The 27,983-nt window shown below is 31.6% G+C and overlaps 1 protein-coding gene across 1 annotated transcript; it reads left to right on the top strand.

Annotated features, from left to right (window-relative positions):
• The first annotated feature begins 2,508 nt into the window (after positions 1 to 2,508).
• On the top strand, positions 2,509 to 17,616 carry LOC143075123 (galectin-3-binding protein B-like). The gene is made up of 5 exons (XM_076250432.1): positions 2,509 to 2,773; positions 5,580 to 5,718; positions 14,531 to 14,721; positions 15,776 to 15,850; positions 17,303 to 17,616. The coding sequence occupies exons 1-5, from the start codon at positions 2,677 to 2,679 to the stop codon at positions 17,362 to 17,364; spliced, it is 564 nt and encodes a 187-aa protein (XP_076106547.1). The 5' UTR covers positions 2,509 to 2,676; the 3' UTR covers positions 17,365 to 17,616.
• The last annotated feature ends 10,367 nt before the right edge of the window (positions 17,617 to 27,983 follow it).

The following is a 27,983-nucleotide window of genomic DNA, read 5'->3' as shown; positions in this document are numbered from 1 at the left end:
CTATAATAACAGGTTAAAACTTTTATACTTGTTACATAATAATCACGTTATTTAAACAATACAAGTTTACCTCGAGATACAAATATTTGAAATGGTAGAGAAACGTGAGCACACCATTGAATGAATGTCCCTTAAATCACAAATGATGAGAATTTTCTCACATTTGGTTTTTGATTACGGGAAATATTTTATGCATTTTCTTTCTAAAATTGTTGCATGTCATGTTACATATAACTTCTTGGTAGACGTGTAATTGTGTATGACTTCTTTAAACATTATTGAAAGATGATAAGATAAAGGAAATAATGAAATTAATATTAGTTCCTGGTGTCAAAATTCAAAATCTGAAGAGCAGTCTAACTGTAAGTACGCCATAATTTTTCAGTGGATAAAATAAGTTTATTTTTTATCATTGTAGCAGCACATTGTTTTTGTTGTTTCAGTAAGCAAAATATTAATTGAGGGAGAAGTTAATGATATTTTCGGTAAGACGCAACGATGATCAATATGCTTTACAGCTGTTTGACTCGTTTGACAATGATTCGGTATTTATACATCACGCATAATTTTTGTGCTATGACCATTATTTGTTTGTTTTCCTTCATGTTTGCTCATGTGATTTGCCTGACTTTTTATGCCAGGCTGTTTACATAGTTGTTTTTTTTTTCATTAAAGGATTAAGATTATTAATAACAAAATGTTTACTGATATATTCAAATTTAAACATTTGTACCTATCAAGTCTTCCCGTTTTGAATTTTCTAGAAATTAAGTATTTTTGCTATTCAAACAAAACAAAGTTATAACTCTTATTTATGTATAAAATGATGTGCAACGTAAAGTTTTGTACTTTGATTTAAAAGTTGTAAACCGTATACTGAATTTTATCAATATTTTGTTCGTTTAATGGTTTTGATATTCTGTATATGATATCTTTGAAAACAAGGGGATTCATAATTTAGTGTGCTATTGAAAATGCTCATTGCATGAATAGATATGTCCTTATTATTGTTTTAAAACTGTATGATCATAATAATCTGTTTATGTAGAGAAATAATATGTCTTAAATAGCTTGGTAAAACATCAAACGATTTTTTTTTATATGGTGGTTTATTTGGAACGACCTTAGAATAATGTTGAATGGATATATTTAGCAAAGCTAACATGACTATTGGTATCATCGTTTTGGTTACCAATATTATTTAGAAAAATAAATGTAAGATATGCGTGAACATTTATGAGACTGTTTATTCAACAATTTGAAATTGATGTATACAATTTGCTAATCTCTTTTGTATTCGGAATGAACATTGTAAAGTATGCAAATTATATTTTTTTGTTTACTTACATATATATGTATACTGGTTTCGCAATGTTCACTACTACATCATACAAATGTACCAGAGACATTTATAAATATTCTAGTATATCGTATGCATGCCTCTATTCATACAATAAGAAAAGTGTTTATCTTTAGAGGAAAAAAAATTACTATGTATTTTGGTATTGCAATTTGGTATATAAGATTAAAGCGACTGTACATATGTATCATCATGGTATAAGAACATCAGTTGTTCGAACTGCTAGTCGAATGAATTTTGTTAAAATATACCTTTTCATCTGTTTGGTATTTTTGGAAATGTTGTTTGTGCTGTATTAAGACCCCTCTACCAAGAACTTTGTTTTTCATGCACAGTAAAAAAACGGGTTTCCCCCCAAAGCCATAATAGGTTTGAAGTTCTTTTCAATTTCGTCTTGTTTTTTTTTTTTTCGTTTGAGCTTGTATTATTTTTGCCTTCGAGTTTATATGATTCGTTCACCCTATTTCGATTATTGACAATTCAAGAACTTATCCTACATTGAGGTAAATTATTTGGTCTTATAAATACCGTTTCGATTCCCAACATAACTGAAGAGACATTAATGGTCGAAATCGGCATATGGTGTACTAATTTTTTAATATTTTTTTTATGGTATATCATCTTTTCTGCAATTTTATTGGTTTCTGGTTGGTATTAAATCAATAATTAAGATACATTTGGTTACATCTGGTGATCCGTTCATTTGCCAATCGCCAATGGTAGTCATCAACGGCTTTTGCACATTTCGTCTGTCTACATGTAACATGTGTAATGTGATAATTTAGTAAAATAGCATTATCTCAGAAATACATATGATAGTAAGTGCTTCCATTGTCAAAGAATATATATTTGAATTAGAATTATTCAATATCATGTTTTTTTTTAATTTTCATCATCATGTGGTTCCTAATATCACTTGTGGCGTTTGGATTGTACGTTGTACAGATACCTCCTCATCCTTTATAAGTTTGATTTTATTTGTAATGATTTCTTTTGGGATTTGTTTTTGTTGACATACATATATATTAATATTATTTTATTCACTTGTATTTCATTTCTGACCTTAAAGCTGTTTTTATGCTCATCATAATGTCCCGGTTTTAAGTATTTTATTTTAATGAATATGAATATCTATTTATATAGTAGATTGAATACTTTGAAATAACAGATTTTAAAGCAAAAAGTTTATATTTGCATTTTCATTGTGTATAACACATAAGAGTTATGGAAATTCAAGATTGCTACAGAACTTTTTCTTTGTAATATATCATACGAAATCTTTGTTGAAAAGAAACAAATGATTTAAAAACATACACATGAAACCTTTAAATGAACAAAATGCAATTTTTTTTTACAATCGTTACGTTAACGATATATATTATTGTAGGGCTGAGGTCGACTGCACTTCAACAGGTAAAGTAATACACTTATAGAGTATTTTGTGCATATAATTTTTTAATTATATTTATATACATATATTCAGTACCTGTACTAACGTTATAAAGACAGGAATGTGCTTTGAATAGTAGAAAACACTTATGCTTACTTTAAGTGAATGAGAAACTCGTGTCATTCATCAACCTACAACTTTTTACAGATTTTATGAATATACAAATCAGGATATGTGATAGGACCAATGAGTCAACAAACCGTAAGATTAAAAATGAAGAAGATATAAGCAAAAGATAAGATAACAAACGGAATTCAACAATGAGTATTACTTATGTTTCTTTTAAACCAAAAGTTTTTCCTCATCTTTATTTTTCTTTATGGCGTTCCTTCAAATTAAAACGTCAACATTTCATCAATTTAGTAACTGCCTTTGTTATATTTTAACGTTGTGTTTCCGTTGTGTCGTTTGTTTTTTTCTTATTTTTTAGTGTGAATTCACATTACTATAAGACGTGTCACGGTACTTATCTATCCCAAATGCATGTATTTGGTTTTGATGTTATATTTGTTATTCTCATAGGATTTTGTCTAATGTTTAGTCCGTTTCTGTGTGTGTCACATTTTAATGTTGTGTCGCTTTTTTCCTCTTATATTTGATGCGTTTCTCTCGGTTTTAGTTTATAACCCCGATTTTGTTTTTTGTCCATGGAATTATGAGTTTTGAACAGCGGTATACTACTGTTGCCTGTATTTATATTTTGTCTGTACCTTCAGTACCAATGTTTCTATTATTGATCATTTCATTCAGTGTTCGTTCTTTTGTGTGTGCTCCAATGTTTTCCATCGTTTTAGTCATCTTTCACAAGTTACTTATACATGTTATATGAAATCTTAGTTTATCACATGAAAAACTCATATTGCAATAAATCTGACCATGATTTATTATCTACATTACCCTGAGAAAGAGGGGCTTGGTAGCCCCAAAATGTGTTGTTTCCATCCATTTACACCAATCGTACATCGAAAGGACAGGAGTCAATGCAACATATGCCAGAGTCTTGTTAACATTCACTGATGCTTATATTGAATATAGCCTTATTTGGGTACATGCACCTGAACAAAATGGTATCGACCCATTGGTTTAAATCGTTATTAAAGGTACCAGGATTATAATTTAATACGTCAGACTCCAGTTTCGTCTACTATAATGTAACAATGGCCATTTTCCTGACTTGGTACAGGGCATTTTATGAAAAATGGTTGGTTGAACCTGGTTTTTGTGGCATGCCAAACCTCCCGCTTTAATGGCTGTGTTAATTATAACATTAAAATGACTATATTACACGATAGGGTTACAATAAATAAACAGATAAATGGGAGAAAATATAGGACAGAGAAACAAACAAATAATAGCTATCAGAAGGTAACAGGTTAAAAAAAAAATATACGCAAGACGCGCGCTACGTCCACATAAAACTATGCTCAGATGTAAAAAGTTTGAAATCCATAACAACTACAAAGTTGAAGATCGCCGAGGACCAAAAGTTCCAAAAAGTTGTAAGGCCAGGGTTATCCACCTGGGACAAAAGAATCATTATTATCAAGAACAATACATAGTTTTGCAAACAGCAAATTTAATAAAATGAACATATAATAGATATGCATGATTAAACTGAAGTGGTGGCTAGCTATAGAATAAAAACAATACTATCGTTGTGCTATTGTTAGTTATCTGTTAGCGCTTGCTTGTAGAATGATAGTTGCTCAATGCATAACTTCTAGCATATTGCCGTTTTTTTTTTTATAAAATTAAAGATTATTACAGTTGAAAACCGCCTATCAATAAATAGCTCTTCAACTTAGAACTTGTTTGAGCGTCACTGATGAGTCTTATGTAGACGAAACTGGAGTCTGGCGTATTAAATTATAATCCTGGTACCTTTAATAACGATTTAAACCAATGGGTCGATACCACTGATAGTGGACGTTTCGTCCCCGAGGGTATCAACAGCCCAATAGTCAGCAATTCGGTTTCGTCATGAATACTTATTACATATTAATTTTTATAAATTTCCTGTTTACAAAACTTTGATTTTTTTTCGAAAAAAAGAGATGTTTTTTTTAAGGTATAGATTAACTTAGCCGTATTTGGCACAACTTTTTGGCATTTTAGGTCCGCAATGATCATCAACGTTGCGCTTGTTTGGCTTTATAACTACTTTGATCTGAACGTCACGGATGAGTCTTATGTAGACGCAACGCGCGTCTGGCGTATTAAACCATAATACTGGTACCTTTGATAACTATTAGTAATTAACTTTATATTTTCATTTTTCAATCCAATTTTTTTCTATTAATCTTTTTCCGGACCTTTGAATATTAGATAGACCTCATTTGTGTTAAAAGATTAGTGAATGCGTATCGTAATTAGGCACGTATACCATACATATACATGGCAAGAAGAAATGAAACAAATAAATGTAGGATAATAGTGCGAAATTTTGAATACCGATTAAAACAGGATATGTCAGATAGTATAGAAACGTTAACATGCAACTGGTCTAGACCGCATAGATCATCAAAACAGTGGTTGCATGTAGATTTATACATCTTCGCACAACAACGCGTATTCAAATAAAACAAAACTGAACACCCTTAAGGAGTCTTACCTTTAAGACGAAGAACCTTGGTATCGTCTTGGGAAATAATCAATTATTAACATCTTAAACCCTTTCGTTTTTCTTTATGTATTACAAGTTTTTGTTGCAGAATTTTAGTTTTTACTTATTAAAAAAAATGATTATATTTATGACCCGGTGTTTTACAGATAGTAAACGTTTAGTTAATGGGTCTTATCCAGATGAAGGGAGATTAGAAATTTATCACAATGGCGTTTGGGGAACTGTCTGTGATGATGATTTCGATTGTGCTGCTGCTATGGTAGTTTGTCGTCAACTTGGTTACAGGTAAGATTAATGCAGTTACAACAATGTATTTAGTACAAGAAGTATACAATCACTTCACACCATAAAAGTATTCTTTTACAAAAAAAAACCCATCAAGACCAATATTAATCTCAATCGATTTATGACTTTCGAACTCCGGTTTACTACTGTTGTCTTTATTTGTGCAATGCAAAGACATGTTTAATAACAATAATAACGTTCTAGAAGGAAACTGAGACGTATAGTCCCTGACCAAATGACAAAATCAAAAGCTCAAACTCATCAAACGAAAGGAAATCAACTATCATAGCATCACAAATGAGTCTTTTGTAAACGAAACGCGCGTCTGGCTTAAATACAAAAATTCAATCCTGATATCTATGATGAGTTCATATATTTCGGACGTGTCACAGGCTTATGGATTTAACCTAGTTTTTTTTAGGGAACTTTACCTCTCACTTGAATTGCAGTTATATAGAATTCAATAATATTGACAACCTTGTGTGAGCAAAACAATTGAAATCATTTATACAAAATTAGCCCCTTGAAGCAATGCTATTTTCTGTTTCACTCGTTTATTTTGTTAACAATTTATGAACGTCTGACATCTTTTTGTTTATTCTAAGGGTCCTTTCTTGACAAAAATATTATTCAAATTTTGTACAGATCTATTTTAAAAATTAATTGTATGTGTATCATACAGGTCCATTATACGAATAGATATTAGCAGATTTCGATCCTTTTCCGCATATGTTATTATTATCGGTTTTCTAAAAGAGGATACTTTAATGTATTGAGTTCATCTTAAAAAAAGTGTTGCCTTCCAACATTCTTATTTCAGAAATCTCGCTTATCCGAAACACCCATTGACTTGAGCATATGGAAATGCTCAAAAGCAATTGAAAGCTGTTATAGACAGGAAAAATATTAATTTATTTATGAACTTGTACATAACGATGATGTGGTGTAACTCAAAGCAAAAAGTCCCATTTTTATATTCAGAAAAAAACTTCGTCAATTGTGCCAGTTCTTAAAGTAATATAGCTTTCAAGTACTGTTATCCTACTCAGTGATAAAACTTTTAGGAATTTTGGTCCTCAATGCTCTTCAACTTCGTACTTTTGTTTTACCTTTTTAACTTTTTTGGATTCGAGCGTCACTGGTGTGTCTTTTGTAGAAGAAACGCGCGTTTTGCGTAAATACAAGATTAATCCTGGTATCTATGATGAGTTTATTTTATGATAACCCAATCGATCAACATTAGTAAATTAATTTGGAGTATTGAGCAAAGTTTTGTGACTGATTTTAGGAGTGAAATTATTTTTTTTAAATATATTTAAGTAAAATGTTTGTTGTTGTTGTTGTTGTTGTTTTTTTAATCAGTATGCTCTAAAAGTTACAAAAGATACAATACTTTATTTCTTATGCATCAAAAATACTACAATCTGATTGGTTGCCTACCCCGATGAAATAACACCCCACCCTTGTTCACCCGGGGAGAAAAAAAAAATTGCCAAAATTTAAAAACAATTGAAATTTTGCCAAAAAAAAATTGAAAAATAAAATTTTCCCAAAATAAAGAAAATGCTAAAAAAAAATTTTTGTTTGTAAGCTCAAAAGAACACAAAAAATTTCTGAATTTTTCCAAGAATAAAGTAAAAAAGTATTTGACAATGTGCAGCAACATGGACATTGAAATAATATTACGCTGGATATTTTTCATTACCATTTTTACAATTTTACGTCCTGGTTTCAAAATGAGTAAAGGAATTGTTCATAAGAAATAAATTCGTTATCTTGGTGTAATCAGGGGTGTACGGAATTTTACACCGTTGTTGAAAATTCATACACCCATTCGGCTGCGCCTCAGGGTGTATGAATTTTCAACAACGGTGTAAAATTCTGTACACCCCTGATTACACCAGCGCCGAATGGGTGTATGAATTTTCAACAACGGTGTAAAATTCCGTACACACCGGATTACACCAAGATAACTAATAGTATTAAGACCTATTTTTAAAAAAAAAACAATTATTAATTGTTAAAATAGCAGTAGTTATTTTATTATCGTAGTTTGGACAAGAATAATAAATATTTGAATTATCATCGTTTAGACATAAGGAGAGAAACTAATGTTATCCTAATTTAGATAGAATACATAATACACATAAATAAAGGCAACAGTAGTATACCGCTGTTCAAACTCATAAATCCATGGACAAAAAACAAAATCGGGGTAACAAACTAAAACTGAGGGAAACGCATTAAATATAAGAGGAGAACAACGAAACAACACCACAATGTAACACACACAGAAACGGACCAAGCAACAGACATAATCAAGGAATAATAACTGTTCTTATCCAAATTCGGATAAGAAGAGTACATGACGCACAGAGTTAAGTATGCAGTGTGGAGATCCTTATCCAAATTCGGATAAGTACTAATATATCTATATTCAATATAAAGTCGTCTTGATCGTTATCCGAATTCGGATAAGAAGAAAAACAAATTGTACATAGGAGAAATTTTTATGATTTCTTTTCCGAAATAAAGTTACCAAACAAATGTGTATATCAAGCAGCCTTATTATGAAAAACTAGAGTATACATTAATTTTCTTATCCGAATTATTAAATAATGTGATTGATGATTTATTGTTGTTTATTTTACGTCCTATGGGAAATGTTTCATTTACATGCAAATTTGAAAGCAAATTATTTACGCCGGGCACATTGGGTTCTACAAGTATTTTATTTGTCATTGGTAAAGGCGAGTATGTTAGACTGCAGTAGAAAAAATACTCTTCAACATGCCATTAAAAGGCAACGAGGACCTCTACACTGATTCTTGCGGTTTTTTTTCTTAATGTTTTGGCAGGGCTATATTCTCATTATATATCAGACTTTATCGTTACACCAAATCGATGCGACTAGTTCGTATATGGTTATCCACATATGAAAGAAGTGAAGGAATGTTTATTTTTCTCTCACAGATCGTTTGTCGTTCTATTTTTTCAAGGTTTATCGTGTCATCGTATGTAATGCTTTAAATTCATAGAAAAATATAACAAAAAGAGAAACAAACAAGATATTCCGAAATACTGCATTTTCACACAAAATAAAATAATATATGAATACATGGAATATGCAAGTTTTTGTTGTATTTACTGATTCAAAGTAATCAGTTGGAAGAATGTATCTTGAATATTTAGATACGATTGTTCGTCTCCATTCACTTTATCATTTGGAGGACACTTTAACCATGAATCTGCATCGTTTGGCAGTTAGTGTTTTGCCAGTAAACAAATTATATATTTTTGAAAGTTTTAATATGTTAAGAAATAGATAATTAAAGCCGTAACGTATAATAAGAGATGCAGTTCCAGGATTTGAAAAAAGGGGGGGGGGGAGGGGGCGTTTCACCTACCTAGAAAAAGTTTTGAGTTGATTAGGTAAAAAGTGTGGATGATGCAACAGTATACGAAGCATCTCAATAAGGTGGATGTGATGCCCCCCTCTCTCAAATCCGCCTCGTAGTGAAAAAAGTTCCTAAAGTAGATATGAGCACACTTTTTTAATTGAGTTTTGAATTTGCTTGTCTTTCTGCGTGTTTTCAAACATGACGATTCGACCGAATTTAGTATTTTAGTTAAGATAATCAGTACACACTTTATTTCAATGATTATATGTAAAAACTGTCAAAATTTCAGTAAAAAATTAGTTTATGATAGATAATTCTGTAACCTGACTGTTTTAGCTTTAATATGATAAATAATATCGTAAAATAATTGATGCAGCTGGTTGTGATATACATTTAGCATCTGATTACTATATGTCGTTGTATGTTGCTACTTAAATATTGTTTACATCTATATAATTCACACTTCACTTGTATATAAAAATTATACATGTTATATATATATAAACAAATTCTTTACCTTTTGTAAACGAAAAAAATAATTATATATTTAATTAATTTCCAAGTTAGACAAGAACAAGACTCGATTACAAACTTTTCCTGATTCATATACGCATGTACAGATAAAGTACTCTGACGTAGCTTTCCTTGTATTTCGGTGACCTAAGGTTGAATGACTTTTTGTTTTTTTGTTATCGTACCAGCTTCATCTGTTTAGTATTAATGCCAATCATTACGCTTTCGATTACGCTGCACCTTTACTAGAGTGAAAAGCGGGAAAGGGTATACATACAATTTATGCATATGGACCAATCCCTTAATTTAATTTAGAATTAGAACAAAAATCGAGATTAATTTTAAAAAAAGATTTCAACAAAAGAAATCTGACTATTTCCGTAGCGAAGAGGTATTAAGTTCATCCTTGTCCGTCTGTACGTACATACGCGTCGCCCCAGAATTGATTACCATTATCTAACTTAAATTTGCCTCATCCAAATGTTATGAAACTTAAACGCAATGTTTATTTCCACCAATCAATAATCAAGTGTGAATTTGGGTGGCGTCACTTTTACCATTCTATAGAGTTATGCATAAAGAGCATAAATCAAACAGCGATTTCTGGTTAAATAAGTTTAAGAAAAAGCGCTCGGAGAAAAGAAACAGCGCCCGGGGAAGAAAATAAGAATATTTTTTAACAAAAATTGTTTTCCTGAATACAAAAAAAAAATCATTGCTTGCTTTGTCTAAAGTGTTGTTGCACTTTTACATTTTAGATTTCAAAACTGTATATAAGTAAGTAAGCCGTAAATATAAACCAGAGGAAATAAAAAAAATCATGATTGATATTGTCCTCGATCAAAACGTATTTTTCGTTATTAAAAAAAATCAGTGCCCGAAGTCTTATATTCGCAACTCCATGGTGGCAACTCTTCAAAGTTTTGTATTTTATTAAACACTCTTGCATGAATTGACATTGGAAGATCGTGGAAAGGTTTCAACATGCTTGTCACTAAGAAAAGTTAACCCACTGCTACTTGTCTAAAATCGACATGAAGTTGTCTCAGGCCAATACAATTTCTATATATATTCCCCGGATGCCTTTTCTCTTTCCCGTGCTTTTTTTTCTTCCCCCGGACGCTTTTTCTCTTTCCCGGGCGCTTTTTCTTAACCGGGCGCTCCCGGGAGTATTTTAGTAGGACCCGTTTTGTTGCATCATTTCAAAGCCTCAAATGTCTTAACATGCAGCTGTGTTTTTTTTTTTGGTTATAACTAAAGAGATGTTTTGTTAGGTTTGAGCTGACAAAAGTGCTCTAGCAGTTCGTAGTACTATATCCGAATGTTGACTTCGAGCTACATAATAATATACTCGAGAAGGGGGGAGTCACTTCCGATGTAATTAGTGGTAGGGATGAGCGTTTTGAATAGGTCACTATTTCATACTCCATGATGTCTGAAAAGGGTGAGAAATTCAGATTAAATATATCACTAGGTTGGTGTTATCACTTGACAATGCTTGATTAAATCATAAGTATCTGAAACTAGCAGGTGTCAGTATTTAGTTTTGATGCGGTTAAAACACAATGATCGTAAATGTATCAGCTATTTGTCAAACCAATTAATCTCTATTATTCCAATGTAGTATTTCCACTGATGCTAGTTAAAGATGCTATAAATATTGTCTGTTGAAATTTCCTCACAATGTAAGATTTATAAAAGGGGCAAATAGAGGAAAGTGTTTAAGATTTTTTAACAAAAGCAATGCATTGCAAGCCCCCCTACACCCCCCCCCCTTTTCCAAAGAAAAATCTTTATACTTATGTACCAGAGGTCTGTTTTTGTTACTTGATATATGACAAGGTATATTTTTGAAAATATATGAAAAGGGGGGTACTTGATGTTTCAGCTGCTTACCCCTACAGATAAGGTTGAGTCTGCCTTATATCTAGTCTTACATCTAGAGATTAAAATTGAGGGTGGGTTGGCAACAATACTTTACAACAAAAGAGATGGTTTCAGGCTCCCAATTGTGGACATTCTAGGTACCAAATTCCATCAGCTGATATATTTCTAGTCGTCGTAACCACATGTCCGTTCTATTGTTCCCCGAATGTGACCTACCGATCTAGACTTATCACCGGTTGTGTACTTACATGAGCAATAATGCTGAAGCAACATTGTAGCATGATCTACTAACCCTTCTGGGGCACCTGATATCCCCCCCCCCCAAATTTTTTGTTGGTAGGGTTTGTGTTGCTCAGTGTTAAGTTTTCTATGTCGTGCTTTTTTATATTATAACAGTATAAAGAAATAACATAAAAAATTTGGTGCACACTGAATAACGCGCGTAGCGGGTTATTTAACAGTGTGCACCACATTTTTATGTTATTCCAAATAGACAAAAAAAATATTACGGTCATTTCTTATAATGTAATTATAAATTCCATTTTAAACCGTAGAAAACTATGCAAAAACGTTGATGACGTCACGGTCACATGAATTATGTCTATGGGCTGATAACCAAATAACGTCAGCTAATCAGAAGACGCGTTACATCCAAAATTAAATTATATTCATGTATTTGCATTTTTTTTATATTAGCAATGAGAAAAAAAGAATATTTGGTGGGGTTCATCTCTATTATTAATTTGTGTTTTATGTGTTTTGTTTGCATGTTGTTGTTTGTCTTGTCATGATTTGATTGTCATGTTTTTTTTTGTGACTGATGAATTTGGATGTCCCTTTTGTAACTTTGGCATCCTTTTGTAACGAGCAATAAAAAAGGAACGAAAGATACCAGAGGAACAGTCAAACTCATAAATCGACAATAAACTGACAACGCCATGGCTAAAAATTAAAAGGACAAACAGACAAACAATAGTACACATAACACAACATAGAATTAGTACATAACTTGTATGGTTTACTGTTCTTATGTTTTCATCATACATGTTGCCCTTTGCTTATTTACCTTTTCTTTTCCTGCAGCAAAGTTCTATCTGAGGAGATGTGCACGTTGTGTGTGCAAGATGTAAAATTTCTGCCTTATTCGGATGCGTCTACATTTTGTGATGCAAATGTCTGGTTATGTAATGTATTTCAGTTGTTTCCTGTAATTAGTTAATACTTCAGTTTTATCATGTACATCTTTTGTATAGTAATTTTATAAATTTACTGTTTGCAAAAGTATAAATTATTCTAAATAAAAGGGATGTTCTGGTAACTAACAGAAAACCCTGGCCGTTTTTGGCACAACTTTTTTTATCTTTTGGTCCTCGATGCTGTTCGACTTTGTGCTTGTTTCGGCTTTCAAAGTTTTGTATCTAGGCGTCACTAGTAGATCGTGTGTGAACAAAATGCACTTCTGGCGTATTAAAATTTTGAACTTGTTGCCTTTTGTTGGCTGTTGTTCGTGTGTTTCTTTGTTAATTGTGTTCTCCAATTTATTTATATTGTAGTCCTGTGGAGTTTTCATTTTAATATTATATTTCACATGGCTATAAAAGAGGGAGGTTTGGCCTGCCACAAAAACCAGGTTCAACCCACCATTTTTTCCTTTAAAAATGTCCAAGTCAGGAATATGGCCATTGTTATATTATAATTCGCTTCTGTGTGTGTTACATTTTAACGTTGCGTCGTTTGTTTTCTCTTATTTTTGAGTGTAATTTCACATTGCGATAAGACGTGTCACGGTACTTGTCTATCCCAAATTCATGTATTTGGTTTTGATGTTATATTTGTTATTCTCGTGGGATTATGTCTGATGCTTGGTCCGTTTCTGTTTGTAGTGTTGTGTCGTTGTTCTCCTCTTATATTTAATGCGTTTCCCTTAGTTTTAGTTTGTTACCCCGATTTTGTTTTTGTCCATGGATTTATGAGTTTGAACAGTGGTATACTACTGTTGCCTTTATTTACGTCTAATCGGAATGGCTTTCTCTCGTAATAAAATAAGAACATCTCTCAAAGGATCAGTAGATTTCATGTTGGAAATGTCTATCCTTATTTAATATACCCTTTTTAAGTAGCATTTCAATTATGGTATCGCTGGTAGTCTTGTTGTTTTATATCGCCATCTGGTGTGTAAATGAGTATGAAAGACATAAAATCACTGGGTATAAAACCATGAACAATAAATTGTTCAATCGGGGTTTTAAAGGCTAAACATTCAACCCAAAATAATAGATAATTTAAGTCCTCAATAAAGACAACAGTATTATACCGCTGTTCGAAATTCATAAATCGATCGAGAAAAATCAAAACCGGCCTACAAACTAAAACTAAGGGAAACACATCAAATATAAGAGGAGAACAACGCCACAACAGAAACACTGAAATTCAACACACACAGAAACGAAATATAAGATAACAATGGCCATTTTCCAGACATGAAACAGGAAATCTAAAGAACAAATGGTGGGTTGAACCTGAGTTTGTGGCTAGCCAAACCTCCCGCTTAAGTGGCAATGTTAGCTATAACACTAAAATGACAACATTACATGACTACAATACAAATAAATGGAACACACAAATTAAGAATACAATAGTTAGTAGTGGCAGATATAAATAATTTTAAAAACAGTAGATACACTGTTTGAATAAACAACAAATTTCTTATTATAATCCTGGTACCTTTGATAACTATTAAGTAAGAAATCCGTGCTATGTAGAATAATAACATCTATGGTTTTTTAAAATATGAGAATGATTTGTTCTTTTAATTATTATAAATTTGTCTTAATGCTTGTTTATTTCAATGTACTTGACATATTGGAAGCAGACTTTAAAATGGCAAATACATTTTAACACATGTCACACAAATCATTTAATAAGCGGTTACATAATGCAAAAACCTAATGGAACACGGGAATTTTGTTTCAATTTGGTACACAAGTTATCGTTTTTTTTGTATCGGACAGGACAGGGTTTTCTTTAGGAAATTCTGTAACAGATGGACAAGGCAAAATTTGGCTTGACAGCATACATTGTAATGGATCCGAGAGCAAAATCACAAGCTGCCAACATCAATCGTGGGGAAGTCATGACTGCGTTCATAGTGAAGATGTAGGGGTACATTGCTTTAGTTCATATCGACTAAATTATCAGTATGGTAAGTGAAAACGATTCTTCCTTCTCGTTTTCTTAATATTTGTGATTTAGCATCAATAACTCAATAACTTATTTTTTTCGAACGTCAATGATCAGTCTTTTGAAGACAAACATAACAAAGTCTTTCGTATAGAAATATTAACCTGGTGTAAATGACAAGTTTATTTGTAACAACTTGCCAGATGCATGCCGCTGCTCCTGCAGATTTTCTCCATGAGAGTATCACTGGCCAGTTGACATGCATTATCATTGATATGGCAAAATAATGAATTTAATGGGTTGTTTTGTAGATGAAACGCGCGTCTGGTAATACTTAGCATCTAAACAAAGTGTATCGGGTATAATATTGTATGTACACTATAAAAAAAATTGTAAATATTACTTTTGATACTCCGTGATTATCAATTTGTCATTGAAAAATTCTACTCGTCTTCAAATTCATTGCACACGACTTAACCAGTAAACCTATATCGTTAATAATGCTGCCAAAGTTAAGGTGGTCCAATTTATGTTAACACATCTAATACATTTGAAAACATTTATTATACAAACATATACTGATAAATGAAACCTTGCAAATTTCAATTGTCACTAGTGAAAGATGAAGAACTGTTTAGTCTTTTTAAATACATTGTCATGTATTTGGTTGTCTCTTTTCGAATGATCCCCTATGATATACCTCGAGCTCCTTTTTGTAAATGGATTTTGATTCCTCCTCCTTATTACTTTTACACATGTAGCATGTTTGATAGACATGTGCTATTTTTTAATAATGAAATATATCTTCAGATATCTAGTAATAAAATGTTTTAACACATTTTTATAATACTATAACTTTCAATGTAACACATTGAGGAATCAGTTCTAGACTCTAGATATCCCCAGCACTCAATTTTAAATACCAAAAACTGTTAACTGTATGACACCATCAAGGCTGCGTAATTTCCTTCCGTTTGATTGTGTGTTACATTGATATCAAACCTGTTATTCTTTTATTTCGTAAAATTGATTCCATTTCAATAAACATGTCTTTATCACTGAAAGATATTTTTCAGAATTATATTTTAATTTGCAACATTGCAACGAAACATCATGGGATAAAAATCATTGTGACAGTTCTTGCTGTGCTGGTAAGTTTTACTTCAGCCATAACTGTGATTTACACAGTTGGTTAAAACAAATTAGAAATTTGAATTATTGGATTCGAAAACGAAGATTATGATTAAAGTGAGTTCAAACATTATAACTACTTTTCTTAAATTTGAATTTCATCATTAACTAATTTCTCGCTTCCCATACATCGCATCAAAACAATCAATCTTTAGAGATTCACAAATAAAATTACTCCGACCTACTATATATACGAAATATATTATGGGATACGTGTAATATATAATGTAACACATTAAAAATAACATTGCAAATATTTGATTAGCTTTCTATACTAATGCTTTTGCTTTATGTAACAACTAATTGTTAAACTATATTCCAATACTTGTTCTTATTTGTACCAAACGTAAGAAAGTTTGCTGGCTAGAATGTTGTTCAATTGATGATGTTTTTGTTTAAATATGCGTACATGTCAATATTACCGGTTTCGTTTGTGATGCTGTAATTGTCTTTGTTCACTATTTACTTGTCAAAATAATATGATTTTTATATTTTTAATGTTAACCATTACAATAAAATACATTTTATTTATTTATCGCTGGTTTCCAATTTATATATATATATATATATATATATATATATATATATATATATATATATATATATATATATATATATATATATATATATAATATATTCCTAACTATATTTTTTTTTATATTGTTTTCATCATATGAACAAATGTTGGATAAAATTATACTTTGAAGATTAAAATCCTAAAACAGAAGTAACAGGCTGTTGTCTAGTTCAAAGTCCGGACCAGAGTAAGTGTGATTTTATATTATGTTGTCTTCTTCTTATTATATACCATAACTAAAACATCAAATAAAATAATGATTAAAAACAATGACGTAGAAGAGAAGTGTCATGTCGTCACTTTTACAAAACACATCCCTCAAGTATTGCATGACAATAATAATATTATTTTAAAATCCTTATAAAAAGTCTAGTATGTAATGTAATATCATAACCGAGTATAGTTTGCTGTTCCTCAAAAGAGAACTGAACATAACATGCACTTCATACGTCTCAAATATTTGATATATATTGATCAATTATTTGTAACTTGCACATGATTATTGTAGAAACCTGCAGAATTGGTATGATTGCCATTGAGACAACTATCAACCAAAATTCAAATAATAGGCATCAAAATAAATTAAAACATTGTTCATTTGACACTGGTGATATTCTCTTCAAGTACAACGCCCGGCCGACATGGTACCGTCATCTCCGATCTCGCTTATGATACAGATTGTTTCTCAGATAAACTATTGATTAATGAATTGTTGATGGATTACAGACCGTTGGTATTAATTGTGTATATGTATATTCAAGGTGAGACGAAAACAACAATTAATACAATAGAAAGGTTCTATAGTGTTATGAATTTATCATCCACTTTTCAACAGGACGTTACTGTGTATTAGCTGAAATTGGACACAACCAAACAGAGCAAGGCATTCAACACTAGGCAATAGGATATTATCATATATCTATTAATCATTTACAGAAGGCACCAATTGTTTCCTATTGAAAAACAAAACAATCGACCCCAATCCAATGGAACCTAATTTCCAAATGGCAAAGTTATTATGATATCCTGATTAAATATTTAATATATTTAACACTCAGATATAATGTAATTGACTGATCTATGGCAGATTTTAAATTTATGGCAAAAATGACACGCCAAACAAAGCATAATTACAAATGTATATGACAGAATTGGAAATTGCATAATTGTTTTTGGGGGAAAACAGATCACAATTCAATATCATTTCGTTTTGAAGGGAATATGCAAAGGTACTGTTCATTTGCAAATTAAAAGAATATCTACATAAACAAAAAAGATTAAATTTCTAATTAATGTAACAACTTAGCGACCCCACACAGAGATTGCCTTTTAACGGAGAAAATAATTGTCTTGTGGAAAATGAATAATTTCATAGTTCATAGAAAACCTCTCAGCATTTATGAATCTTTTAAAAGATTCATCCTTTCTGTTGTAAAATCAACTTGTTTTCTTGACATGGTCCTTGTTTTTGGCGTTGCTAGTCAGTTTTATAACAGCACGTATTTGTTCTTTAAGGAAGCAAATATTTTTTTTTGTGTTTAAAAAAAAACAACATATATGTATTTATTACACATAATCTACATCAGTTTCAGCTATACTTATGTTCAATACCTGTACAGTAGGGGAAAGGCAAATAAAGGCAACAGTAATATACCACTGTTCAAATGTCACAAATCGATTGAAAGTAAACAAATTACGGTTACAAACTAAAACCGAGGGAGTCACATCAACTATAACAGAAAAGAAACAAGGAAATTAAGATTTTTTGAGAAAGCCTTTAACAATATCTAATTATCAACTGATAAAAAGTGAAACAATGTAAACGATAAAACAAACTGCCAGGGTAAAATGTATTGATCAGTTGATAATTGTGCATCACGATATAGACATATTTCTAAACGACAAAACTTACACACAAAAATGTAATGGAGAGAACTCACATTCACCACGTGCACAGGCAAGTTCAAAGGCAGTTACAACTTACAATTGAATCATGTTCCAATACTTTAAATATAACAGTACACTGTATAAAACAAAAGATCGATTTAAGAACAACCACAGCAGAAGAAGAGCACGTTCTTCATATGACGCAAACCTGAGATCACCCCTAGTTTTTGGTGGTGTTCGTGTTGTTTATTCTTTAGTTTTCTATGTTGTGTCAAGTGTACTATTGTTTGTCTGTTTGTCTTTTTCATTTTTAGCCATGGCGTTGTCAGTTTATTTTAGATTTATGAGTTTGACTGTCCCTTTGGTATCTTTCGTCCCCCTTTGTTAAACTATATTTGACAAACCGACGGTATATACACATGGAAAAAAGTATTGCAACACCAAATTGAAATTAAAATTAAAAAAACACTCTTTATTTTTTTGTGATATAATTTGGTAAAATAGAACTAGTTGAACATTATTTAAGTATCACCTGAGTTTAATCAATAAATATCGACTCGATAAGTGTTTATCTGCACATGCAGCTACTGTACCCGTACACAGCAAAACAGATGTTTTTATCCTCATTGTTTTCAACACTTTAAATAACCAAGTTTTTAAAGTTATATGATTGACACCTTGTAATGGGTCCTTGACAACTCTTAACTGCAGCAAGATGGCAGATTATCAACATGAGAGAAGCAGGGATGTCGCTGTAACAACTGCACGTATTGTTGGTCATCACCATTCCACTATAAGTCGTTTTGAGAATAAAAATCAGGCAATAAACGATGTTAAAGACCTTCCGAGATAATGAAGACCCCCTATACCATTTGCTAGGGAAAATCAAGCATAATGAAGGTTGGTCAGAAGGAAACCCATTGCATACAAGACAATCCTAAAAAGAGAGTGGTGGGCATACAAGAGCCTTTTAACAAGAACTGTTCGAGATCGACTCATCGCTACTGGTTATCGTGCGATAAGACCATTTCGGAGTCTTTTGCTTTCGAACAGACACACAGTTTTCCGTATCGAATGTAGTGCAGAGCTCGCCAAAGTTGGAAATTAGCATCGTGGAGGAAGATCCATTGTTCAAATGAAATTCGTTTCATCTTCCTTGGCCCGATCGTTGCCCGGATTTGAACCATATCGAGCATATATGGGACACTATTTGGCGGAAAGTGCGCGAAAGGACACCCAAGTTCAAACACATCATGAAATGAACAATGCCCTTCATTAGAAATGGTTGCTGCTACCTTAGCAACAAATTAGTCGATTTCTGATAGGAATCAGAAGACGTTTAGACGCGGTTATCCGTTTCAATGGAGGCTGCGCACAAAGTACTAATTCTTTGGCGTATAACGATCAACCATGATGTGAACAGTCATCTGAAGATTAATTTTGAAATGTCTGACATTGTAAAGTTCGACTACAGTAAAAGTTGTAAAATGCAGTTTTTTGTACAAAAAACACTTCATTTTGTTATTAAAATTGTGGTTATATAAATCATTTTTTTCAAACATTTTTTGTTCGTTTGAATGCCAATGTTATCATAAACTATGTTTCAATAATATTATACAAATATTTTATTATATTTCATCCACAAAAAGAGGCTGATTTTTCAAGTTTTAAAAAATCAAGGTGTTGCAATACTTTTTTCCATGTTTTTTATATAGCAGAACGAATAAAAAAACAGATAATAGTACCACATATTACTATTAGCTATTATAACATACATAGATATAAGAAGATGTGGTACGAGTGCCAATGAGACAGCCCTTCATCCAAGTCACAATATATAAAAGTAAACCATTAAAGTCAAAATGTGGTCTTAAACCATGTCAACACGGATATTTGGCTCAAACCGAACAGCAAGCTTTAAAGAGCCCTAAACATGACTAGCGTTTAACTATTCAAATGGGAAAAACTAACGGTCTTATATATATATATAAAAACGAAAAACGAGAAACACTTATGAATCACATCAACAACCGACAATTACTGAACATCAGATTCCTGACTTATACCAATTTTTTAGAGAAACTACTTCTTAGTTGGCATTTACAATTAAGGATCCTTTATTTTTTTAGTCTTTAATTTGCAAAGTTTGGTATTCAGTATGTGATATAATTGTAAATAAGATAATTTTTCGTAATAGAAGATTTGAGCAACTATAGACGATCGTACGGCCTAGTATACGGTATTATATAGTAAGCTCTAAACAGGCCTGACAAATCAAAAGTGAAATAATGACAACGATAAAACAAACAGCAATGTAAAAATGTATTTGATTTGTGAATCACAGTATCGACATAAAGTAGACAAACATAAGTATTGACAAGATTTTCACACAAAGTAGTAAAAAGTAAAATCACAAAAATGCTGAACTCCAAGGAAAATTCAAAATGGATAGTCGCTAATCAAATTGAAAAATCATAAGCTCAACCACATCAAACTAATGAATAACAACTGTTATATTCCAGACTTGGTACAAGCAAAATATGAAAGAACATGTATATACCAAAAGAAATTTCAAAGGCAGTTAAAATTACAATTAAATTATGTGAAATATAACAGTACACTGTCTCAAACAAAACATTGATTTAAGAACAACAATATACAGAAGAAGGAAAAGCATGGTATTCATATGACGCTAACCTTGTTATACTTTAATTGATCAAAGCGTGATAAACATTTTTTCACAAATCGACGTAGGAATGAGACAAAGATAATTTGTTTGAAATATGTGTATCTTTTGTCCTGAACATTGAACATATTATCTTTACGAAATACTACGTTGCTTTGTTACAACGGGAATATATAACCTTAGCCCAATTTTTCGAAATATGTCGGAAGTATGAGTCAACCCAGCTCTTCAACTTCTCAATCTATGTGTACTTTTTAACTTTTTTTGTATGATGCATTTTGTTTTACTCCTCAAACACGTACATTCTGCATTATGATTGCTTAAAACAACAATGTCATTATGAGTAGTGAAAATAGGTTCATATTTTTTAACATATTTTGTGGTACGGAAAACCTGGAATGTTTAATGCTAGATGAACTGTTAAAAGACCAATCCATTGAAGGAATATTTCTCCAAACGAAATATTTGGTTTACAAGTCGATAACACATCGCCCTCAACATGTTGATATAAAAAAACTTATCCTGTTATGTAAATAATATATGTTTGGATTTTGTCAGATAACGTATACATGTATTCTATACAAATAAATAAATGTATATAAACATTATAAATATACATTCATAAGAAATCATAATTCTTTGAACGGATTATCAAAATCATCCCATCAGTTTATTTTTGACCCATGAGTTGAATGCTCTTAACAATTTTACTTTTATAATGTTTTAAGAAAACTTACCGTTTAAACAACATAAACATATAGCAATTGCAACAATGGTTAAAATTAGGAAGACCTGTTAAAGATGGTTCTTTATTATATTAACTGCTTTTGTATCTGGTATGATCGGATCATTCATTATGCATGCACTAATTTTTACATATTATGACTCAGATGATGAGACTTCTTATTAGCACTCATTACACATCTTCTTATCTCTAAAAGATATTTACTGTTTACAAATTTTTGATTTTTTTTAAATACTAAGGCTTTTCTACCTCAGGTATAGACTACAGTAGCTGTATTTGGCAAAACTTTTAGAATTTTTGTTCTCTATGCTCTTCATCTTCGTACTTTATTTTGCCTTTTTAACTTTGTTTGGATTCGAGCGTCACTGATGAGTATTTTGTAGACGAAAGCGCGAGTCCGGCGTATATACTAAATTTAGTCCTGGTATCTATGATGAGTTTATTTACAGTTATGTAAATATCGGTACTATTACTATTACTTTATAGATATAAGAAGATACAGTATCAGAGCCAATGAGAAAACAATCCATTCAAGTTACAAATTGTAAAAGTAAAACCATTATATGTCAAAGTACGACCTTCAAAAATGCCTGTAATTCAATGGTTGTCGTTTGTTTATGTGAAACATATGGTATTTGTTTTTCGTTAATTTTTACATAAATAAGGCCGTTAGTTTTCTCATTTGAATTGTTTTACATTGTTTTATCGGGGCCTTTTATAGCTCACTATGCGGTATGGGCTTTGCTCATTGTTGAAGGCCGTACGGTGACCTATAGTTGTTAATGTCTGTGTCATTTTGGTCTCTTGTGGATAGTTGTCTCATTGGCAATCATACCACATTTTCTTTTTTATAGTGTACATGTATATAAAAAACAAGAAACGGGAAACACGTATACGCAATCAACAAACGACAACCACTACACATTAGGTTAGGACTTAGGAGATGTGCAACCAAATGCAATGGGTTTTAACGTTTTAATAGCAACCAACCTTCACCCTAACATATCACAACATAGAAAGACACACCATCAATATCAATTGAAATGGCTTAAATCAATCAAAAGTAAAATTAACAAAAACTAGTGAAAGAATAAATTTAGTCTATGACAAATTGTAAATGCAAAATAATAAATCATTCGCTCTCACCCCATATGGAATTTACTGACCCCATATATATCGTATTAGGTCACTAACACATTATGTAACTAGAGTAATCTCTAGACAAAATATGAATGTGGATATGAATTTATACATAAAAAAACGTATGAAAATAATACAAACTTTATTGCGTTATAATTTGCCGAAGAAAACAATCTATATTTATGTCGATGTAAACTATATTCAAAGATTAGATTACAACATTGCTAAGATAACCTTTACTAAGCAATTTGTCTAAACGTTTTACGAGTTTACACGAATCACATAGTGATTTGCGCGCTTTTAGTACAATATTAACATAAAATTAAAGATTCAAAGTACCATTTTTTTTAAATATTTTTTTTCATGTACAGGTACATGTAAAGCTTAATTTACTAATCAAATCTTCGTATCTGTGAAAGAATTTAGTAAGAGTGTAAAGTAATTTATGGAAATGACTCCCTGACTTAATAGTTTATATCACAATTGATGCATGCATCTAACACCATTTACAAACATTTATGAACGATTTCAGTTACGAGAATAAAAACAAATATAAAAAAGAATATGTGGTTGATAGCAAATGAGGCACCTCTCCACAAGAGACCAAAAGGATATCCCAATTAACAACCATAGGTCAATGTACGGCCTTCAACAATGAGCAAAGCCCATACCGCATAGTCAGCTATAAAAGGCCCCGAAATGACGATGTAAAACAATTCAAACGAGAAAACTAACGGCTTTACTTATTTAAAAGCTACTTTTACCGAATCAGACGCGTGTTCTTGTATCCAAAGATCTGCGAGCACAAACGCATGAAGTTATGAAGCTAAGAACTATATCGGTGAACCAATGATTCATGATGCTAACAGTAAAAGCTAAAAGAAGTCAGTCGTCCATCCTCATAATTGTGTTGCTTGTTTGTGTCGTCAGAAGTAAACACCTCTTAAACACGTCCGTATTAGTTAAATCTATTTTGATGTAACTTTGCATCTGAGATATGCAGAAAATATGTGAGTACTAGAAAACTGAAAGTTAATTATATTAAATCGTAAACCATCACACTTGTTATAGATTGTAGTATATAGTTATATATTTACATGTATGTCAATATCAAGTATTATATCCTGATATGAGTCTTTTAGTTTGTGTTGTGTCCTTCGGATCGAGTTCATCGGGATATATTTGATGTCAACGATAATTACAATGTCAATGTGTGACATAACAGGACATCTTAAGTATATCTGAAAGTGTAATAAAATACATGATAATTTGTTTTCAGTCTTTTGGTATTATTTTATATAATTGTTGTGTCAAATGAAAAGCAAACACACATTCATATGTATAATGTGATTTTATCATATATTAAGTACAAAATACAGCTATTTTGTATATTTAATAAAGGTTGTTTTTCCAGTCTGTATCACCTACCCTGTATCGCATACCCCGTATCGCATAGCTAAACCCGTATCGCATACCCCGTATCGCATGGTAAAACCCGTATCGCATACCTTTTTTTTTTTTTTTTTTTTTTACATAAAGTTTTTTGTTTTTTTTTTTGCTTAAGAAAAAATTTCCTCAAAATAGGTCATTTTTTTAATGACGTCATTGTTTGGTATGTAACGTCACGAACGTCAAGTTTTCATATTGTATGTGACGTCACGAACATCAAGTTTGCATATTTTTTGGCACACTAAATGCAACTATAAAAAATACAAAACACTCAAATAAATATAATAATAAACAAAATATTTTTAAAACAGCAGCAGGCAAATGGTAAGGTAACCTAGGTGCTTTGTATAAGCAGTTATTTTAAGGCTTTGAACCAAGACAAAAGCAGAACTGAAGGTAACCCAGTGCTAATCTATCGGGATCAGAAAACAGTTCATATAATATAATACTCTTCTGTTGAAATATATGATAAAGCGTATAATACATGGCAAAATCCGTATCACATGCCGTATCACCCTCGACCAATATCATCCCTCGGGCCTAAAGGCCCTTGGGCTGATATTGATGTCTCGGGATGATACGACATATGATACGGATTTTGCCATGTATTATTCTCTATGTATCCCTGATCGAGTTAAAATACAGTATGAATAATGTTTACAGAGTAGGTGATATCTGACTGCTTTGTCTGTAGTCTTGTTATAAACTTTCCTTACCTTCAGAAGTCAAAATTGTGAAATTGAGGAAAATATTGTAAACGAGATGTAACCAAATTCTTCTGATCATAAAAAACCTGTATTATCGGCTAGTTTTGTAATATCACAATAATCTTTTCGCGATTGACCCTTATATCTAAAATTCATGTAAAACATTAGTTAGTCATATTCCTCGCAACATCTTACTATTCCCCCCGTAACTACGAAAAATATTTAGATTGTATATATTTTTATATTGATTTATGTCCTTGTTCTATCAGAACAAACACGAATAAACACAGATAATTATAGATTATCGTTGATCATCTCAACGAGATTGATTTTCTCGCTTGAGCTGGTACAGCGAAAGTGAGAAAAGCAATCGAGTTGAGATGACCAATGATAATCTGTTTATCGCTATTTTACCTATGACGACGTTGTCAATTGCATGTCAGATTCGCTAGCAACGCCACGTGGCCTCTTTAGTTTCTAGCGATAATTTTTCCATCTCAAGCGAGAAGCATGATATGAAAATTATCACAAAAAAAGATCAAGGGAAAAATGCACAAAATAGCGATAAAATGTTGATATTCAAGCAATTGTGTAAGATTTATTTCAAAATTATCAAAACGTCGATTTGATGAATAAATAGAAAATCTGAAGCATAGTCAAACTGTAAGTACGCCATAATTTTTTTTCAGAAGTTACATAAAGTTTTTTCAACTTGTGTTGGTAAAAAATAAATCACACTTTTGTTTTTTAAGCCAATCAATAATTCAAAAATACATGTAATTTAATGATATTCTCGATTGTTCTAAACACGGAATCAAGAGCATACTGTTATATAGTCGATATAAAAAAGAAGATGTGGTATGATTGCCAATGAGACAACTATCCACAAAAGACCAAAATGACACAGACATTAACAACTATAGGTCACCGTACGGCCTTCAACAATGAACAAAGCCCATACCGCATAGTCAGCTATAATAGGCCCCGATAAGACAATGTAAAAGTTATAAAATAATGTCATAAAATAAATTTTCATAAGAAATTAATGTCAAAACTGATTCGTTACTAAACATTTCGTACTAACACATAACATCTGTAAACAATTAGCCGACTTGAATTATAATTTTTCCGATTAGGGATTTTACAAGTTTGTCTGGTACCAGAATTATCATTTAGTACGCGCGTTTCGTATATATAAATGTCCCTCCATGACGGTCCGTGTAAGTGTTCTACAAACGTACTTTATGCTACAAAATGTTATGAACATATGATTCTTCGGTGTTTCTACGAAGCCTTCATTTACAAGTTTTGGTAAAATTTATTTGTACCCCAATAAGAAAATATCTTCTTTTTTTACAATTTACGTCTTATGCAGTTGATCAAACGTAGATATCATTGAGTTAATAAAAAAAACAATATGATTTTTACAATCACCAGACTTTTAACCAATTCAGATCTGATTTCCTTATAAAGCACATGTGAACATGGTATTCAAAAGTGATTTATGATAATAGTAACTCACTCGATGATCAAGTAAAAATACAATATAAAAGAGGGGTAAAAAGTAAAAACACAAAAAAATGAACTCAGAGGAAAATCCAATCGGAAAGTCCATAATCACATGGCAAAATCAAATGACAAAACACATAAAAAACGAATGGACAGGAACTGTCATATTCCTGACTTGGTATATGCATTTTCAAATGTAGAAAATGGTTGATTAAACACAAAAGATACTAGAGGGACAGCTAAACGCATAGATCGAACGCATAGATCGAACACATAGATCGAAAATAAACTGACAACGCCAGGGTTAAAAAAGGAAAAAGACAAACAGACAAATAAAAGTACACATTACACAACATAGAAAACTAAAAACTAAGCAACACGAAACACGCGATAAACTAGGGGTGATTCCAGGTGCTCCGGGAGGTTAAGCAGATCCTGATAAATATGTTGTGTTGCTCATATTATTACGAACCCGGTAAATAGTCTTTAAGGTAGAAAACATTCGTGAAAAGGGACGGGGATTGTATTTACGACATAAGTAATATATCCAATATCATATGTGAAATGATTATTCCATAACGGTCAACAAACTCGTGATGTCGTGATGGCGTCCGTAAAATTTACGAAGTAATGATTTTAACTTCACCATTTGAAACTCTTGGTTTAATAAGTTTTTTTTATGAATAGCAACCCTTTATGAAGGAAATATTGATAGAAAATCCAAGCACGGGAATATCGTATAAATTGGAAGATATAAACAACGTATGCAGGCGCTGCTGGAATGTGTCTACATATAGATTAAAAGTTCACAATTGGGAATCAGAAATCAACTCTTTCGTCGTAAAGTTATGTTTCCAACCGACCCTCATTGTCAATTTCTAGATGTAAGTCAAGATATGAGCCAGACTGTATCTGTTGTATCCTTTTTTTCTAGTGCAATGGGATAGATTCGTTCAACGTAGTCACCAAATTTTGAATTATTTAGTGAGAGAACATCATTTATATAGCGGAAAGTAATTATATAAAGTCAAAGGATATTGCTAATTTTGTTTCTTTCTTCCTAAGACGTTCATGTAGGAATTCTGCCTCATAATGAGAAAGAAACCTGTCGACAAGAAGAGGGGCACAATTAAGTTCTATTGGAATGCCGTCAGTCTGTTGAAAAACATGTCCCCGAAACGTAAGATATATGTTGTTATTTAAGAAATCAAGCATCTAGATAATATCAGTTTGAAAGAATTTTTTGTTTTATTAGAGTGATTCTTTACAAAGTCGAATTCATCCCTCTCTTGTCCATTTTTTGTATGATACAAATCAATACCAACACTTTCAATTTGTCTTTTAGTTTGAAATGTGGAATACTTGTGTAAAGTGTAGAAAAGTCAAATGTTTT

Source organism: Mytilus galloprovincialis, chromosome 5 (genome assembly GCF_965363235.1).
Source record: "Mytilus galloprovincialis chromosome 5, xbMytGall1.hap1.1, whole genome shotgun sequence".
NCBI lineage: Eukaryota > Metazoa > Mollusca > Bivalvia > Mytilida > Mytilidae > Mytilus > Mytilus galloprovincialis.
The sequence above is the reverse complement of the archived record's forward strand: the minus strand, read 5'-3'. Positions and strand labels throughout refer to the sequence as shown.